The sequence below is a fragment of the Trachurus trachurus genome (assembly GCF_905171665.1).
Source record: "Trachurus trachurus genome assembly, chromosome: 8".
NCBI lineage: Eukaryota > Metazoa > Chordata > Actinopteri > Carangiformes > Carangidae > Trachurus > Trachurus trachurus.
Window position 1 is genome coordinate 13,660,777 of NC_139905.1, and position 19,162 is coordinate 13,679,938.

Sequence of the window (19,162 nt, forward strand, 5' to 3'; positions counted from 1 at the left end):
AATGTAGCACTCGTGACGTGACGTGTTTCCGGCGGATGCAACCGGTCAGCTGCGTTGTATTACATATGACTTCCTGGTTTCGCTAATGAAACGGTTGTTGTCTGTATTAAATGATCATAAATGCAGACTGCTTTCTCCCGCCTCGACGTAGACTTCAGTAGCAGAAAGGACCCGGTGCTGCAGCCGCCGACAAGAAGACCGACAACATGAACACGGAGAAAGACTTCTCTCCTCTGACGCCCAACATCGTCCGGGCTCTGAATGACAAGCTGTACGAGAAGAGGAAAGTCGCAGCTTTGGAAATAGAGAAACTGGTGCGGGAGTTTGTGGCTCAGAACAACTCGACTCAAATCAGACATGTGATCCAGATACTGGCCTCGGAGTTCGCCCTGTCCCAGCACCCCCACAGCCGCAAGGGGGGTCTCATCGGACTGGCAGCCTGCTCCATCGCCCTCGGAAAGGACTCAGGTCTGTATCTGAAGGAGCTCATCGAGCCTGTACTCACGTGTTTCAATGACTCAGACAGTCGTTTGCGCTACTATGCATGTGAGGCTCTGTATAATATAGTTAAGGTAGCAAGGGGAGCCGTGCTGCCCCACTTCAACCTGCTCTTTGATGGTCTCAGCAAGCTCGCTGCAGACCCAGATCCCAATGTGAAAAGTGGATCTGAACTCCTGGACAGACTGTTGAAAGACATAGTGACGGAGAGCAACAAGTTTGACTTGGTGGCGTTTGTCCCCCTGCTGAGAGAGAGGATCTACTCCAACAACCAGTATGCCAGGCAGTTCATCATCTCCTGGATCCACGTCCTGGAGTCTGTGCCGGACATCAACTTGTTGGACTATCTCCCCGAAATCCTCGACGGGCTTTTCCAGATCCTGGGAGACAACAGCAAGGAGATCCGCAAGACGTGTGAGGTGGTGCTGGGAGAGTTTCTGAAGGAGATCAAAAAGACTCCCTCCAGCGTTAAATTTGCAGAGATGGCAAATATTCTGGTCATCCACTGCCAGGTCGCGGACGAGACCAAACTCACCAACGACCTGATCCAGCTGACGGCTATGACCTGGATGAGGGAGTTCATCCAGCTCGCAGGCAGAGTCATGCTCCCCTACTCCTCTGGTATCCTGACTGCAGTGCTGCCTTGTCTCTCCTACGACGACAGAAAGAAAAACACCAAAGAAGCAGCCAGCGCCTGCAACCACAGTCTGATGAAGCTGGTGACTCCCGAGGATGACGAGGACGTGGAAGAGGAGAAAAACGGAAGCACGGGGGGGTCGCCGTCCAGAGAGGACGGCCAGCCCAAGACAGAGGCCGACAGCAACGACGTGCTGAACGCATCGCAAGAATCTGTCGGTTTCAGTAACATCAGCTTCTTTGCTCCGGCGAGTTCTGACCGACCACAGGTGACTCTGGACCTGGATGGCATCGTCCAGGTGTTGGACCGCCACCTCCACGACTCCTCCACCGGCATGATGACCCGCATCGCCGTGCTCAAGTGGCTCTACCACCTCTACATCAAGACGCCGCGCAAAATGTTCCGCCACACGGACAGCCTGTTTCCCATGTTGCTGAAAACGCTGTCCGACGAGTCCGACGAGGTGATTCTGAAAGATCTGGAGGTGTTGGCTGAGATAGCGTCGTCTCCCGCCGGCCAAACGGACCAAGCCGGCTCCTGCGAAAGCACCGACGGAAAACCGGTGCTGAAGGTCCCCGAGGGTGCCAAGCCGGGGCAGCAGCAGCACAGCACAGGCTCCAAGGCAGTGGACTCATCCCCCTCCACTCCCAGTATGAACTCCTATTTCTACAAGTTCATGATCAACCTGCTGAAACGCCTGAGTCAGGAGAGGAAGCTGCTGGAGAACCGAGGAGCCTTCATCATCAGGCAGCTGTGCTTGCTGCTTCACGCGGAGAACATCTTCCACTCCATGGCCGACATCCTGCTGAAGGAGGAGGACCTCAAATTTGCCTCCACGATGGTGCAGACGCTCAACACCATCCTGCTCACCTCCGCCGAGCTCTTCCAGCTACGCAACCAGCTGAAGGACCTGCGCACTCAGGAGAGCTGCGCTTTGTTCTGCTGCCTGTATCGTTCCTGGTGCCACAACCCCGTCGCCACGGTGTCGCTCTGTTTCCTCACACAGAACTACAAACACGCCTACGATCTCATCCAGAAGTTTGGAGATCTAGAAGTGACGGTGGACTTCCTGATGGAGGTAGACAAACTGGTGCAGCTCATAGAAAGCCCCATTTTCACCTACCTGCGTCTGCAGCTGCTGGATGTGGAGAACAACCCCTACCTGATCAAAGCGCTGTACGGGCTGCTGATGCTGCTGCCACAGAGCCAGGCCTTCCAGCTGCTCTCCCACCGCCTACGCTGCGTTCCCAACCCAGAGCTCATGAGGACTGTGGATGAATCCAAGTACATGGACTCTAAACAGCAACAAGCGGCCTCCAAACGCGCCGCTCACACTCAGATGGATTACAACGAGCTGCTCCAGCATTTTGACCGCGTCCAGAGCAAACATCTGGAGGTCCGACACCAGCGCGCTGGACGTGCCTCTGAACACCCTGACAGGAAGCTGATGTGAAGTCTTTGTGCCATAGTCACCTCTGACCACTGAGAACAGGGAGAGAAGAATGAAGGAAAATGTCATGTCATGTTTAATTATATATATATTTATATATATATACATGGTTGTCCTGGAAAAGATTATTAAGATGCTATTGAAGCCAAAAAGTATTAAGCGAATATGATTAAATATAGTTTTATCAGAGAAACACTTGGTATACATTATTAGGAAACAACTTGTGTGTTTGTACATGTCTTTGCTAAAATGAGGGCAATGTTATGTTATGTTATGTAACATGGGGAAACAAAACTGAAAACAGACTTGATACGTTTCAGACTGTGGTTAATGTGAAGGATTGGAGAATGTACATATAACATCATGACTTGTGGTGGAGATAATGTGGCCATATAGTTTCAATCATGTCCTGTCAGCAGTTGAGATGTTTTCCAGTAAATTAAATGTCCACAGTAGTATTTCAAATGAATCTGATCTGCATTTCAGTGTTAAATAGCACACTTCTGTCATTTAATCTGGCGTAGCCTTCTGAGTAGCATGAGTAGAGCATGTGCTCAGGGTTGCCTTAATCTCATGTCAGCCAGAAAAGAAATCTCACGTGTAGAGTATTGACCCAGATCAACTGAGATTTGAAACTATAAAGCTGTGGGTGTCTGAACTCTGGCATAAATTCTGGGTAAACCTGTATAGTTGCACCTCGTGGCATTTCTTTGTTACTGCAGTTGAAGTGAATCTTTAAAACACCTAAGCTTTTAATTCAATTTTTTTTCTCACATACTCTTCAACTAATGTTTTTGTTTTTACAGTGTCTGTTTGTCTTGCATCCTTGAAAAGATTCACACTTTTGTCATTCCTGTGTAAAAATCAATAAAGTGGACCATGTGATTGAAAACACACTTCCCTCGCATATTTTTTTTTTACAGCTATATAAGTTATATAATTAGAAATACTGTTTAAGTGTCTGAAGGGTGGAGGAGGAGACACATTGATGCTACTAATATTAAGCCTAACCCATTTCTTTGTCTGTGTTATACCATGCACAACATGTAGCACAGGTAGTCACTATTTTGCTTTATTATTAGGCTCATTATATTATACATACATACCAAGCTAGAAATGTAGTCAAGTCAATTTCTAAGTATCTTCCCTTTTTTTTTTTTTTTTTTTTTTTTTTTTTTACATAGGCTTGTGCTTTGTCACACAGACCAAACTCTTGAAGCATAAAAAAAATTGCATTGCTAGCCTTTTTAAGAAATAGTAAAATTTAGTATTTCTCATGTTTAAGTGCTTTTTGGCCATTAACACTAAATTATCCTGCAGTAAATGTTCTGTAAAAATATTAACTGTACAGGCAATTACATAAATATATATATAGATTTAAAAAGAAAAGACTGTGTTGTAAGAATTACTCTTTCTTTGCCATTTGGAGCTAAAGAATTTGAAAAATAGTTTTCTAAGTGCAAGAAATATTAGTTTTAGACATAAAGTATATGAAACTACATTACCCACCTTGCCATGAATGAATGTTTTAGGGGTCATTGCTCCAAATTACATAACTTGCACATTGCTGCTATGATTAATGTCAGAGTTGATTTAATGTGAAACTAGAGGAGCTGGGTCTTTTTCCCTGTCCCATCTGCCACAGGCCTTTAGCATCTGAGCACCCACAGTACATTCTGTACATACATCAGGTATATAGGCCTGACTGCCCTGTATAGACCCATCAGTGCAGCATTGAATTTCACAGATGGAGGTTGACATCTCATGTCAGGGTGTGGACGATTCCTGCTGTGCCGTGTGTGAGGAGATCTTTCTGGTTCCCGAGGTCCTCTGCTGCATCGGCTGTGGCCGGAGCTTCTGTGACTCTTGTTTGGAGCAGTTCTGGATACAACATGATACTAAAGAGTGTCCTCTCTGCTTTAAAAACAGCCCCGGACTTCCACATAAATTATGTGTGGCACATGGGGAGAGACTGTTTCTTCTCTGTGTGGCTGATCTGGAGCCTGTCTGCTCTATGTGCCACAGATCAGGCCTGCATGTGAATCACAAAGTGTATCCTATAAAGGAGGCATTCACGGATCGCAGGGTAAGTTAAATAAGTGTTTGTTTTGTTCTTTGAAAAAGTGTGGAGCATTTTATGACATTACTTACCTCTGCAAGTGCAGAGCAAATGCATACTGTACCATTCTGTAGATCAAGGACAGGATATAATAGGTTTAATAGGGTTGAATTATTATTTAATTATTCTCAATCTGCAAGTATGAACACACAAAAAAGTTTGACATCAAAAGTGAAATCCAGAAAACGCAACAGTCATAGCAAACATCTGTTTCACAAGGACTCCCTGATCCTCCCCATGGGCTCAGTAATCTATGCACTGCGAAATGTGACTGTCAGCTCCTCATTATCTCTGTGTTTGCTTGTGCAGCTCGATGAGGTGGCTGCATGTGCACAGGCATGTGTGTTTAATCATAAATCCACACAGCAAAGCAATCCATCTGTCTTTTCCCAATTAATTTCATCTCATCCATTTTGAAACAGTTTTCATTTCATCTGTCATTCAACATATGACTAATATGAAGATTAAAGCAGCTGAAACATTTTGACTGTTTAAAAGTGCCATTAACTATAATCACATTCATCTATTAGAACTTTATGGAAAATTATGCAGTGAAATATTGAAGAAAGCACAAAAAAACTTTCTTTAAAATCGATGCAGGGTGAGATGGGGTCTGACTGAGTGTCTGTCTGTGTGTGTGTGTTGCTGTTGTTAACAGCTTTTGGCTGTTACCATCGACTGCTCTGAACTGCTGCCCCGACACTGGCACAGATGCAAGTCATAATCACTTATTTGGTTAGGGATTGCTTTGGAGTTATTTTCACTTGCTGAATTACACAGAATGAGTTCAACAGCAAATTACTCTTAGTGGCATCTTCCCCTACAAATTATTATTATTATAGCAATGTTTACACAGTTATGCTGCACTGTGGTATGTTCAAGGAACCCTTAATGGATTTTAGACATAAAATGCATTTACATCTGGCTTTATTGCGCTCTTAAAACTTTAAATTGCAGCATAATAATTTCAAAAGTGACTATAAACTAACTTAAACAGCAAACTGTGATTACTCTATCTACATAACTTAAGCCTGGCTGCGAATCCCAGAGCATGTGTGAGATTTATAAGAGCCGATAGACTGTATGATAGATTGGAGTTAAAGCACCACAGGGCTACAGAGTGTTTTCTTGTGTCAGGATCATATTCCCCAGGCTTTTCTATCACTATCTATGCTCTAGACTTATTTTTGGTGCAACATTGGTTCTAGTAATCCAACCCCCACAACAAAGTACTGGATTACGGATCAAATAAGGTTAGCTAACTGTTAAATACTTTTGAAATTAACAAATTAATCTTCAAGAGCCTAGCGTTTGCACACCTTACTTTGAAATACCCTCTGTTTGCTCTTGAAGAAGTCGGTAGTGTGCCGATTGAGTAATGTGAGCCGTGGCCAGTGTTTTTGTACCAGAAGGGGCTTTGACTCTGATATTTTAAAAATAACCCCGGGTCAGTTCTTAAAAATCTGTTGCCCAAAGCTAAACTGGACTGTGAAAAAAATTGTTCCAGTGGTCAGCAGGAGGATATTTCTTTACTCACATAACTTCAGTCCAATTCGGTTACTTCTGTCTATTTATATCTCCACCCTGACTCTTATTTTGGACATTGTTTCTCTCTAAACCCTTCATTACACTTTGACAGATCGTTTCAACACTCTTCTCAAATAACTTAGAGGTGATGATCATAAAACTCAAATCCAAAGGCCAACTCGAGTGCAAATATTCCCCTGTCACCTTACTCTCTTTTGTCATGGCTGGATTAGTCGGGGTATTATTTTCTCTGATGTGCATAGACACAATGTCTTGAATGTAAATACAGACTCCTTTATTCTGAGGTGTGGTGTTTATTTGAGAACCCGCACTGTGCATGCTCAACGCAGCACAGCATAACATGGGATATGCCTTCGGGAGCTGAGGTATTAACACTTATTCCTGAGGTTAAGATGAGCTAGCCTTACGGAGACATGGGAGGGGCCTTGGATCCTGCCTTGTCATCAAAGCCCTGTGAAAAAGAATGGCAACCAGACGTGTTCATCTTGAAGATGACCTCTCCTGTCCAATTTGTGGACATATTCTCTGCCAGCCAGTGGTGCTGACTTGCAGACATAGATTCTGTAAAGCCTGTCTAAAGGACAGCTGGGACGCACAAGGCAGTGAGGATTCACACTCCTGTCCTCTGTGTTGGCGCCGGTCATCCATGGATCAAATAGTGGTGAGCGCTATGCTGGAAAGGGCCTGTGAATCCTACAAGGAGGACAGAGGCAGGAATGACCCAGAGGCGTGTAAGGAACATGGAGAGAAGTTCACACTCTTCTGTTTGGAGGACCTGGAACCCATCTGTGGTTTGTGTGGGAAAGCAGCTGCGCATATTGGACACAGGCTCTATCCTATTAGGGAAGGGGCTCATGACTGTAAGGTAGGCATGTTAAAGTTAAAGGTTGGTCACTTCAGTGGTTCATAATATGGTGGCATATTTTCATTGTTTTGTTTTTCAACATCTGCTTTCTTGAAAACCTGGCATCACCTTCTACCTCCTCTCTCTCTCCTCTCTTTCCTACCTTCTCTTTTCCTCCTGATGAATGCCGCTGTGATGGATGATGAAGTAATGTTTATTGAAATATGTCTTAAATGTCTGAAGACTAAAGTGCCCAAGGTTTACAATAGCGAGGGTGCGTTTTCACAACTATAACTGTAAAATGATTGACATGCATAATTGATTAGCTTGAGTGATCAAGTTACAAAACTATAAATGATATCTCAGTGGCTATCCATCACTGTTTGAATGGAAGATGTTCCACATTGTAACAGGATGTTATTTTCATAGGGTTAGCATTAGGGTTATAACATTTGCCACCATTTAAAACACATGCTTCACTGTGTTTTTCCACTGATTCTGGTTTACTCACTACCTTTGTGCTTTGCCTGAGCCCGATATGCTGACACGTGTGGATGTGTTGGGCAGAGTTCATTAACATTCTAATAATAGACGTATATTTTTGGTTTCCCGTTGCTGTTGGGATCTCGAGAGGACTGAAACACGACTCCCATAAGGTTTCTGTGATGCTAGAGTCATTCTACTCGCGCCCTCCTCGGCCTTCTCTTGAGACCGTGAAAACCTTGAGTATTCATGTAAAATCAGTCCACTGGATGCCATATTGTGCCCCTACAGGAATCTAAGCTGCATGGGGGACCGTTCCTATAGGGCATTCGCTATGGATCTGTCCCTTTAATTTGCGTTGTATAGTTTTGCATTTACAGGGAAGAGTATGTGGCAGCTGAAAGCCCTGCATTGTGCCGACAGCTTGGCCACCTGCCAGAGTGACCTTGCTTTTAAGTGTGGGTGCCCTGTCATTGACTTTGTAGGAGGAACTAAAGAGCGCTCTGCTGCCATTGAAAGAGAAGTTGCAGCAGTACAAAAAAGCAAAAACTGTCTGTGAGGAAATGGCAGAACATGTTAAGGTATTGTCAGACCCATCAGTAGCCTACCAAATACTACTTTTGAGAGCCCATGTCTAGAGGTAATGATTACCCATCAATCATTTGTCTTTCCAGAACCAAGTCCAACATACTGAAACACAGATCAAAGATGAATTTAAAGCCCTTCACCATTTCCTGAAAGAGCAGGAGGCTGTCAGGCTTTCCACCCTAAAGACTGAAGAGGAACAAAAAAATCTGATGATAAACCAGACAATGGAGGAAGTGGACAGTGAAATGATATGTCTCTCCAACACTATCAGATTAGTAGAGCAGGAGATGCAATCTAATGATGTCCCATTCCTTAAGGTACTGTAAAAACTCTGTTACTTCACACAATTTATACAACAATTCAGCTATTGTTTGACATTAACAAAGGTTGTTCTCTTCATTTTGTTTCTCAGAACTACAAGGAAACAATAAAGAGGTAAGAGTTACTGCCACATCTATTAGTATCCAGACGGACTTGTTCCAACAATGATTGAGATTTGTAAACACAATGCTCAACATCTAACCACTAAAGTATGTATCCAGAACTTGGCGGACTTCCCTGGACCCAGAGATGATTTCAGGAGCTCTGATTGATGTGGCCAAGCACTTGGGCTCTCTGAAATATAAAGTGTGGGAGAGGATGAAGAGGATAGTTAAATATAGTGAGTTCCTCATACAATCTTTAGTCATGTGATAATGGTCAGTTGATTTCCCTGCCATATGAGTAACTTCTATTTATTTCCCTCCCTCTCTCTTTGAGACCCTGTGATTCTGGATCCCAACACAGCAGCAAGCTGCTTTATCCTCTCAGAGGATCTCACAGTGGTACAGACCGCTTCCCAGAATTTCAAGCTTCCAGACAACCCAGAGCGCTTTGACATCAGCGCTGAGATGCTGGCTGCTGAGGGCTACACCACTGGACGCCACAGCTGGGATGTGGAGGTGAAGGACAACACCTACTGGGTGTTGGGTATAGCCAGTGAGTCCATCAACAGGAAGGGAAAGCACGTTCTGACACCAGCAGGGGGGTTCTGGACTATTAGATTTCGCAATGGAGAGCACAAGGCCTGCACAGCACCATGGGAGCCCCTGAATATGACCAAGGCGCCGGAAGTGGTGAGAGTAGTTTTGGACATGGACAGAGGCAAGGTGACCTTTTATGACCCCGGAGAGAGAACACCTCTCTACACCTTCCTGGATGTCATCACACCCAGAGCCTTTCCCTACTTCTGCACCGCCTGCAAAGAACATCCACTGAAAGTCCTCCCAGCAAGGATATCCTTGTCAACAGACCCTTAATTCATATTCAACATACAGTAAATGGCCAAACATTGTATTAAAATACAATAAACTAAAGAGAGGGTAGTTTAAGGCTGTGAAGATTTGACTATTTTTTCTTTTGCAGGAGATGATACAGTATCAACTTACAGCACTTCATTGCCGTGAAAGTTGAAATGCATCTTTACGTTTTTTTTCTTTCTTTCTTTTTTTTGTAAATGAATGACTGAAGCAAACACAGACATGTTTTAAAATATTTAATTTGAGTTACAACAAAACAAATGTAGTCTGGAAGATTTTAAAACTGTAAATAACTTTACAATCTTTAACACCCATATATTACACTGATAAGATTTATTACGTAAAATGACTGCGACTATGTGTGACTCAGCTTTGAATGGCACACAATCTCTATTGTGACTTCCATATTATTTTGAACTCCTTTTCATGATGAGCATAAAAATAAAAAAAAAATAAACACAGACAGGAAGTTCTGTATAAGGCACATACAGTAGGTGTATTTGCAAACCCGTGCCAGTGTTGTTCAGAGGTGCCAATGTGACATTTGGGATTAGTTTTCCATTGCAGTAACGAGTTTCTATGGTTAGTGTTTGTTTTAGTAGCAACATGTACAGCATGTTCAAGTCTGGCCTTTCAGTCTCATCCAAACACATGGCAGTAACTCCATACTGTAGCTTCACACTCACGTATTGCTTAAACCCACACAGAAGTAATCCTGCATCTTCTTTCATATATGGGTGAAAAAACCCTGTAACAACGTTGGACTTGATCTTACAGTACCCGTGCTGTCCTAACCACATCACTGTAACATGATCCGATTTCAAATGGGTTGTGGGAGATACCCTCTTTATATTCGGTGATGCTCAAAGGCTTTTTGAGGTGTTCATTTAATAATTAAAAAGAGGTTATTAAAGGGAATCAATACCCTCACATTATGTCCTGGTGTGTTACTCAAACAGTGTTAAAACCTCATCTGTAACAGTACTCTGTCTATGTAAGTAGTCCTCTCAACTCTTTTCCCTGAAGGTTTGAAACACGGGCAGGTGGTGCACCAAGACCGACTGATCTCAAACCAGCATATGAATGTTATCCTCTCTCTGTATAGCACCTGTTCCACTGAGGCACCATGACTGCCCTCCTATGACCTCCATGTCATAGAGACATTCTTCCCTCCACTATTGCATTGTATAGCTCCTCGTCTACAGCCTGATAAACTGCAGCTCGAGTGTTCAAAAAGTAGATCTGGTCAGCTGTGAGACGTGGGTCATATCCCTCTCTCTGCAGCCTGGTTTTCTGAATTTTAAATGTACCTATGTGGGAATGTGGAGAGAGAGATAAAAAGAGATTAGGATTTATTGACAGGAAATCATCAGTGATGGTTTTTATGCACTCCGAACGGGTATTGGGACAGTTTACCTGTGGTGTCTACGTGTGGGGAGATTCGCAGGAACACAGGGCGTGCATATGGAGGAAGTCCTCGCTGGACTTTCTGCAAGAAATCACTGCAGTCAAAAGTCCCTGTAGTGTCTGCAATAGCAGCCATGCCCGCCTTGCCTTCCACACCTGGTATGAAACACAAACAGAAAGTCATAAGCACCACAAAAAGCGAGATGCATTTAAGCGAAACAACAATTTAGCTACAAACATGATGCTAAAAGAACTAGACATCACCTGGCACTGCCACACCGTACACTGCCACATCAGTTTGGCCCAAAAGACTGCTGAGTATGCCCTCCACCTCGGTAGTGGAGACGTTTTCTCCTCGCCAACGGAATGTGTCTCCACCTCGGTCTCGGAAGTACATGTAGCCCAGGTCGTCCATCACTAGCACGTCACCTAGGATACACAGATGGAGAAAAAAAAGGGTTCATGTTAAGTCTAGTTTGACCTAATAATGATTAATGATTAACTGTACTGAACACTGTCAAAGGAAGATTGTCAATACAACACTGACATTATTTTGAAGTTTGAACTTTCAGGTTTTAGTTGCAATAAATAACTTATTATGGACTCATTAATGAGACACTGATGAGGTGATCACCTGAACCACATCTGATTTTATAGGAAGATTATAAAGACCACTGATGGGATTAAACATTGACATTATCCCACAAAAACTGATTTATAAACTCTTCCTCAGTTAAAATAAGGAATAAATATGAACATGTTTTCTTTGCATTATTATTATTCAAGGTCTGAAAAGACTTGATATTTTTTGTTATTTAGACTAGTTGTCATTTTCAGCCAATAAAAGCTCTAAATTACAATATTTTTATTTACATTTTTGGAGAAATGTTGTCGGTAGTTGATAGAATAAAATAAAAATGTTTTAATTTAATTTTACTCAAACACATACCTATAAATAGTAAAACATGATTTTGGGAGTGGTCTCTTAATTTTTTCCAGAGCTGTATGTATTTGGAGGAATACACATGGTTACTCACCTGATAAATATGCGGAATCATTTTTCTTAAAGACATTGTGTGCTATCTTCTTCCTTGTAGCGTCTTGATTAGCGTAGCCATCAAATCGCCGCAACGGATCCTGTTGGTTGATGCGACCTACCAGGAGCCCCGGCTCACCTGCAGGGCACGGAGGAAACCAATATGAGTGTTTTCAGTTGCTCAATATTGTTTATAGTCACACGCTGTGTCGAGCAAAGTCATTGTTGTGGTATAAATATTATTTACCAGGGCGACAAGGTACACAGAGGCCCCGGCTGTCGCGAATTAGCTCCATGGTGTCCTCGTCAACCCTCACCAAACGGATAGGATATACATTGGGAAGAATGCGACTGTTGAATCCACAAGCTCCCACCTAGTAGAACAGAATTTGTTAAACTTTTTCCTTACCCCCTAAACTGTCTCCTCTCTAAACTACCCGCCCTCTGGCTTCCCCCTCATTCACCAAGGTGTAGCACTGCCCCCTGGCTCACGTCAGAAAATAAACAAAGTCTATTCAAGCAAGCTACCAGGGAGGGCTGGTGATGTTCACATTCACGCACCAAGATATAAAAATGTTCAGCTGCAAGATAAAAATTGCATGGATCTCATATGGAGCTCACACCAAAATAATGTGTTAAACTGTAATGCATGCATACTTTATCAGTAAATATACAAAACACACTGTGTTTGCTGACCTTGCCATCCATGTTGGCGATGCTGCAGTTGCACTCAGTTGCTCCATAGAACTCGCCAATCTGCCCCACCCTGAACCGTTCTGTAAAGGCCTCCCACACACTGGGACGCAACCCGTTCCCCACGGCAAGTCGGACTTTGTGGCCCTTTTCTGACGGCCGCACGGGCTGAGACAGGAGGTAGCGGCAGATTTCCCCGATGTACTGCACCACCTGCACAGGGAAAGTGAGTTTTGTTGCCGTGGCGGTACTACTTCAACATGAATGTTTTATAGTTATTGATCTCATAAAATGCGGCACTTCTACATATTTTCCAAGCATATGCTCTTACAGTGCATTTGTACTTGATGCAATCTTCCCAGAAACGACTGGCAGAGAATTTCTTCTTCACTACCACAGTGAGGCCATGAATCAGACACTGCCCGACTCCCATGATATTCCCTGGCAAGAGGAAAAAAAGCTCACACCTCAGGTTTGCAAAGATAAAAGAGGAAAAGTGTATTGATCCAGAGCTGGAGTCTACCGTCACACACCCGCTGAGTGATAGAGAGGCAGGCAGTCATAGATGATGTCGTCAGGGCGCATGCGGAAAGCAAAATACCCAAAAGCAGCAATTCTGTAGTAACTGTTGTGGGAACACAGGAGAAATACTTAGACATGTACCATTACAACTATGGAGGGATGCTTTATGTGTGAGTGGTTGCCAAAGAAAACGTACCGACTGTGAACCACAATGGCAGCCTTGGGAAGTCCTGTGGTGCCAGAGGTGTAAATATAAAACAGGCGATCTGCAGAGAAGAATGCAGTAGAGTTTTACGTGCACTGTAAACAGGTGTCTTCACAGCATTTCGTTAAAGGGATAGTTCACCCTAGAATGATATTTCGCTCATTATCTACTCACACTCATGTTGACTAAGGGCTGGAAGAATTATCAGAGTCCACCGTCCCTTCTCTTAATTACAGGGGGTCTCGGCGTAGCAGTGAATTTCAATGCAACGGTTGCAAAGGGACACCGGAGCTCTTCGTAAAAAAACACACACAAAAAAACATCCAAATACCTCCATGATGCTCGTATGTAATGTCCGTCTTGTGCTGAAGCCCCAAATTGCGTAATTGTCCCGAAAAAAATTAAATAAGTCTATATTTTAAGCTTGTTTGTAGCGGAAGCTTCTCGTCTTCTTCTTCTTCTCCTCTTCCTGGTCCGTCCAAATATCGCGTGATTCGCAGTAACCGCACTGACGCCGGCGCAAATCACGCGATATTTGGACGGACCAGGAAGAGGAGAAGAAGAAGAAGACGAGAAGCTTCCGCTACAAACAAGCTTAAAATATAGACTTATTTAATTTTTTTCGGGACAATTACGCAATTTGGGGCTTCAGCACAAGACGGACATTACATACGAGCATCATGGAGGTATTTGGATGTTTTTTTGTGTGTGTTTTTTTACGAAGAGCTCCGGTGTCCCTTTGCAACCGTTGCATTGAAATGCACTGCTACGCCGAGACCCCCTGTAACTAAGAGAAGGGACGGTGGACTCTGATAATTCTTCCAGCCCTTAGTCAACATGAGGGTGAGTAGATAATGAGCGAAATATCATTCTAGGGTGAACTATCCCTTTAACTGCTAGAATGCCATTGATGGTCTGTTTTCATTCAGGCCTTTTGTTCACCTGGACAATACAGACGTCTAGTTTCTTACCTTTAACGCTCATTTATATATTTATTAACCTAAGACAGCTTCGCCTTTGTTTGGGGATATGGTGGATTATCCAGACAGTAATATCTACCCCAGACAGCCTTTGCCATCCGGAGAAAAAAATGTCAGCGTCTGTCTTGAATTAAAATGAGTCATATCTCCCAAAGTCTTGCAGGAGGATTCACCTCATCAGGCTTGAGTTAAATTATTACTGGGAAACAATTTCAGTTCAGAAGCTAGACAGCACAGTGAGAAAAATTAATCGCTCTGGGGGGAAAAAATACAGGTTAGAGCTAGAGCAGAAAATAGAGGTTATCAACCAAACAGTGTAGGGAAAAGAGTCTCAAGAAGGTGCTGTAAAAAGAAACTTCTCATTAAAGCAGATATCAGTGGAATGTTTTTGTTAATATAAGTCCTAAATAGTCCTATTTTCCGTCAGCAATCACTTACATGAAGTATTTCAGCCTAAACACGAGTCTCTCCGTCACTCTGCTCTGCTGTAACCCGAGGAGAAAATTTTCCTTGTGGGATACAAGTGTTATCCAATGAGGAGAGAGAACGGCATGAAGGGCTGTGTGTGCAGCCAAGGGATGCGCGTGAATGTGGTGACGTAGCACGAGGACCAATTGATGCCTGACAAGGGCGGGGGCTGCTAACTCATGGTGCGTTCAAAGAAACTCGTACTTTGTGTTTTTCCTTCCTGTGAAGTCATACCAGTTCGATCTGGTACGAGTTCACGGGTCGGAAGTTACGAGTGGCCGTTATAGGGAACTTTCACAGACAACAGGATGGTAAAAACACGAGCTACGGGTTACCTGGAACGCTACCAAGTCGTAGTTGTGACTTGAAGCTGTAACTTACGGTTTCAAAAGCCTGCCTTGAACGCAGCATTAGCCGAAACGGCCGTGAAGCTGATATCTGCTTTAACATACAGATTAGGTCTCAAGTATAACCAAAGTTGAGTTCAATGGAAGAGAGAAGATCTCACCGTTCATGCCTTTAGGGGGAACACAAGGTGAAGGAGGATGTCTCGAAGCAGTGGCTAAAATAGGGTCCAGAGGTTGAGCAGCCAGAGAGGCCAGACGTTCTGCACTGAGGTCTCCTGTACAAAACCGCACCATGGTCTGGCTGAGGGAGGAGTTGACCTCCAACATGGCTGACAGCGGGAGATGAGAAGAGGGGGGAAAAAATCAGTCAGTGCTGGCATTCTAGTTTGCATGAGAACATAGTGTAGATACAAAGCAAATGAAAGTTAAATCAACCCTGAGCTGAAAAAAAGAGACAACATTAAAGGTCAGACTAATTAAAATTCTATTTTATCTCTGTTGCCAGACCAGAGCACCACTAAAAATGAAGGATAAAAATGCTAAACTATATCAAACTAAAGTCTTATCTTATCTTAACATGCAGTGAGCGGAGACCAGAAAGACACAGAGAAACAAAAGTGAAGCTACTGTGAATTGAAAGGATACAGAGGGAGTTTTACTGGCAATGTGACCGCAAACAGCATGCTCTGACCACATGACATGTCAGAGACAAAGTAATTATCAGAAGTATAAGTTCAAAACACAGACGGAAGATTAAGAGTGTGACAACACAGGAAGAAATGTTGAGCAGCTCACATGATGTAAGAGACAAAACACAAGATTTATGCTGAGGTTAATCAATATTTAACTTTGGCTCGCATTAACAATGCCATTATCTGTTTTTTTAATTCATTTTATGACTGTGTGGGGATATTATCCTAGAATACAGTGTTTTAGGAAGTTCCCTGACTCTGATATATAGTAGATAGAAGTTCTGAAACCTAAAAACTGGTGTTTTGATAAACTTTTCCTGCCTTTAAACAGTCTTACCATCAGCGAGCTCTGCTCCGAATACAACAGCCCGTGACCCTGACGCGTCGATGCAGTGCAGGAAGGAATCATGGCGGAGATTGAAGTTTATCAGTGCAGCTTCCACCCCAACCTTGGCCAGGCCCAGCCATAGCGCCACCTGCAACGGCCTGCTTTCCATGAAGAGGGCCACCACATCTCCAGAGACCCAGCCCTGACCTCTTGCCCAGTGGGCCACTGCGTTGGACAGCTCGTCCAGCTGGCTGAAGGTCCACGTTTCCCCGGTGGCCTCATAGATGAGCGCTGGTTTGTTTGGGTAAAGTTTAACTGTCTGAGCGAAGATGGAAGGAATATTGCTTCCATTGCGCATGTAACGCCACAAAGCCAGCTTCACTCTCAACAGCACATACAGGCCACTGGCGATGACGCAAAAGGGGGGGGAGAGAGAAAAGAGGTAAGTGAGAGTGAAGACCCACAAGCATCACATCTTTCTTTGTACATGTTCAACTCACTTGAGGTCTCTCTTGGCAGTGCGTGCTGCAATGTAGAAGTATTTCCAACTCCTTGTGCCCAGATATACCCCGAGGCCTGCTGCCAGACTCCAGGACCAGGACACCCCGAAGAGATGCAACAGTCCCATAGACCCCAGAGAGGCTGAGACACTAGCTGCATTGTGCATTCTTGTCATGCATGGGGGATAAGAAGAAAGACAGGTTTTTCTTCTTAAAGAAACAAATGGGTGTGACCTAATGCCTACAGGGGGTTCTCTCTATAGGTTAAGTTAAATAACCACTGGTTGATACACACATAACATACATACTAGAAACTATTCTGTAGGGAACATACAGCGAACTAATACTTCTATAAAACCCTGAGCAGGGATTAAGTTATTACCAGAGGAGGACATACAGAGACGCCATCATTGCAGATTACACAAACTAGCACCCGTTAATTTAGCTCTATAGCCTACACATGCACTGCATACAACTTACCTACGAGTCAATAGACTTGTGCGATGTCACCTTTCACCCGCTAACCTCCGCCTGTCGGCTCCACTTGATGTTTTGATAGTTTCGCGGAAACTATCGAGTATCAAAATCGTCCTCCGGAAGCGCCGTGGATATTATTATTATTATTAACGCCGTAGCGGTTTAAGTTTTGAGAGAGTTAGTTAACAATAGTTATTTTACAGTCCGCCGCTAATCGCTAATTGTTGTGAAGTAACGTTAGTGAACAGTTTCACGTTCAAACTATATTCCGAAATATGTCTAACGTTACATTAGCGAGTCCTACAGGCTGGTATCTCAACGTAGGGGGAGTTCATAATTTGTGCTCGGGTGGCAGGAGTGGCCGAAAAACTGTCAAAGAGAGCAGTGAAATGCAGTGTGGATCAGGCTATTTTCTGTACTCCATATTGAAGCGATTTCCCTGTGTCGAAGAAGCACCGCCCATCCCGGGAGTCAGCTTCCTCCAGCAGCTCAGCCATTGGTTCAAGTGGACGCTCGTCAAGCGTTTCTGCATTCTGATTGGACGAGATTAAACGTCGTCCCCGTCGCCCAGCCACCCGATTGGTCGGTGGCTGCAATTGATAGTAGTTTGCACCGGCTGAGACTACTAACTCGATGTTGGGAAATGTGTTGTGAAAGTCTGTTTCCATCCGTTATTCACGCTGCTGGCGCATGCGGCTACACTTGGCATGCTGAATGTGGACTAAAAAAAAAAGAAAAAAAAAAAGAAGCCCCGTTTTAAAATAACACAGCTGAGTTTGACATGCTTACATTTTTTCAAAACACACAAGAAAGAAATAATTTATTTCAGTTTGGATGAGAAAAAAAAAAAGTCCGGGAGCAACATGCTCACTCCAGATTGGAGGTTTGCCTGTCAGCTGTCACAGTGGGTGTAGTAGTGGCCCTACAGAAAACTCTGGAAACCACTGCTCTTCTTAGTAAAATGTAAACCCAAGGGTCCAGGACCTGATTCCAGGAGGCCAGACGCAAACCCAGAAGAGTGAATCCATCACTTGAAGCTCTGGGTCTTTGGTTCAATTGCATTATAACAATGTGGATCTGTGGAAGACATAGATACATAGACATAGAATCACTCATGATGATGAGGCATAGTATTGTATATTCTGAAGATACCTGAATAATAGTCTGATAGCACTATACTCACTAGAAAGGGACTCCAGCACACACAGGAAACCACAGTGATGGCCACCAGTTGCACCATCATTTCTACATCCAACGACCAAAACAAGGAGTAAGTTGATGCAGAAGATAGGCGATGGTTGCTGCGAACTGTCGATTTCGAATTTACATTGTGGGGATTTATTCTGGCCAGCAGCAACACCACGCCGCTCAGGATGTTGCAAAGCAGAGAAAGAATGAGTGCAGTCAGGCCCATACAGGAAAAGACCAAAACCAGAGTGGTGTCGGCCGCAGACTGTGGACCATGGATCGGTAAGAAACACCATGTACCTGGAATCTGGACAGTATAAGTCCCCACTTCAAAGAAAGGTAGAGCTGCAAGCACCAGTGCTAGAGAGGCTAGAAATAACACAACTCGTCGCGCATGACTCACTGTAATCATAGAGGCGTGGAAAAAGGGCTTGGTGATGGCCACACAGCGCTCCACTGCCATCGCACAACCAAACAGAAGAGGGCACAGGCCAAAAAACACCATACATGCCCCAAAGATTTGACAGAATGTGGGCTTCTCAGCTTGCAATTTATTCCTCTGATCCATGTGCAAATACAGAGCAAATGCACCTGGGATCACATGACCTCCAAAGTCAGCCATTAGCAAAGCCACTGTTAACAGGAGAAATGGGGCTTTAGATTGGCGGCGAAATCGAAAATGGGTGTTAGCCAGGATGCCCAGAGCAGTTAGGTTGGAGAAGGCACCACACATCATGGTGAAGCAGGACATCCCTATGTCTGAAGATCTGACGGGTGTCCAGGTGCTGCTGTTCAGCGAGGGACTTGGCTGTTCAGAGGAATTGATCTTCATGTTCTGGGAGAGGATGGATGGC

General features: G+C 44.0%; 4 protein-coding genes across 7 annotated transcripts; 2 read left to right on the plus strand and 2 right to left on the minus strand.

Moving 5' to 3' along the window:
• The first annotated feature begins 82 nt into the window (after positions 1–82).
• vac14 (vac14 homolog) lies at positions 83–3,455 on the plus strand. The gene has a single exon (XM_083976430.1). The coding sequence runs from the start codon at positions 207–209 to the stop codon at positions 2,586–2,588; it is 2,382 nt and encodes a 793-aa protein (XP_083832556.1). The 5' UTR covers positions 83–206; the 3' UTR covers positions 2,589–3,455.
• A 770-nt stretch (positions 3,456–4,225) lies between these two features.
• On the plus strand, positions 4,226–9,924 carry trim35-13 (tripartite motif containing 35-13). 3 transcript variants are annotated; one of them, XM_083978153.1, is made up of 6 exons: positions 4,226–4,671; positions 8,065–8,160; positions 8,254–8,484; positions 8,580–8,602; positions 8,710–8,828; positions 8,927–9,924. In XM_083978153.1, the coding sequence occupies exons 1-6, from the start codon at positions 4,333–4,335 to the stop codon at positions 9,463–9,465; spliced, it is 1,347 nt and encodes a 448-aa protein (XP_083834279.1). In that variant the 5' UTR covers positions 4,226–4,332; the 3' UTR covers positions 9,466–9,924. The 3 variants fall into 3 exon arrangements, with proteins under 3 accessions (XP_083834279.1, XP_083834278.1, XP_083834280.1); XM_083978152.1 differs by lacking the exon at positions 4,226–4,671 and adding an exon at positions 6,598–7,117; XM_083978154.1 differs by lacking the exon at positions 4,226–4,671 and adding an exon at positions 6,606–7,112.
• Positions 9,925–10,217: 293 nt separating this feature from the next.
• On the minus strand, positions 10,218–17,572 carry slc27a1a (solute carrier family 27 member 1a). Of its 2 annotated transcripts, none has more exons than XM_083978151.1 (13): positions 17,128–17,572; positions 16,644–16,811; positions 16,153–16,547; positions 15,285–15,452; positions 13,320–13,389; positions 13,135–13,226; positions 12,933–13,042; positions 12,605–12,814; positions 12,156–12,282; positions 11,910–12,047; positions 11,137–11,301; positions 10,882–11,028; positions 10,218–10,775 (listed from the first exon to the last, which is right to left on the minus strand). In XM_083978151.1, the coding sequence occupies exons 2-13, from the start codon at positions 16,808–16,810 to the stop codon at positions 10,618–10,620; spliced, it is 1,947 nt and encodes a 648-aa protein (XP_083834277.1). In that variant the 5' UTR covers position 16,811; positions 17,128–17,572; the 3' UTR covers positions 10,218–10,617. The 2 variants fall into 2 exon arrangements, with proteins under 2 accessions (XP_083834277.1, XP_083834276.1); XM_083978150.1 differs by having other exon boundaries at positions 17,124–17,572.
• A 415-nt stretch (positions 17,573–17,987) lies between these two features.
• On the minus strand, positions 17,988–19,140 carry ptger1c (prostaglandin E receptor 1c (subtype EP1); the record flags this gene model as incomplete). Its single annotated transcript, XM_083977004.1, has 2 exons — positions 17,988–18,197; positions 18,304–19,140. 2 exons carry the CDS (start codon positions 19,138–19,140, stop codon positions 17,988–17,990), a joined length of 1,047 nt encoding a protein of 348 aa, XP_083833130.1.
• Positions 19,141–19,162: the final 22 nt, after the last annotated feature.

Excerpts from the sequence above, each read along its gene's own strand:
- slc27a1a (XM_083978151.1), bottom strand. The coding sequence starts at position 16,810 with ATGCACAATGCAGCTAGTGTCTCAGCCTCTCTGGGGTCTATGGGACTG. Across the intron at positions 13,043-13,134 it reads GCCTCTCTATCACTCAGCGG|GGAATATCATGGGAGTCGGG; the intron begins GTGTGTGACGGT and ends TCCTCTTGCCAG. Across the intron at positions 12,048-12,155 it reads CTGTGTACCTTGTCGCCCTG|GTGAGCCGGGGCTCCTGGTA; the intron begins GTAAATAATATT and ends CGTGCCCTGCAG.
- trim35-13 (XM_083978152.1), top strand. The coding sequence starts at position 6,716 with ATGGCAACCAGACGTGTTCATCTTGAAGATGACCTCTCCTGTCCAATT. Across the intron at positions 7,118-8,064 it reads AAGGGGCTCATGACTGTAAG|GAGGAACTAAAGAGCGCTCT; the intron begins GTAGGCATGTTA and ends TTGACTTTGTAG. Across the intron at positions 8,161-8,253 it reads AAATGGCAGAACATGTTAAG|AACCAAGTCCAACATACTGA; the intron begins GTATTGTCAGAC and ends TTGTCTTTCCAG.
- vac14 (XM_083976430.1), top strand. The coding sequence starts at position 207 with ATGAACACGGAGAAAGACTTCTCTCCTCTGACGCCCAACATCGTCCGG.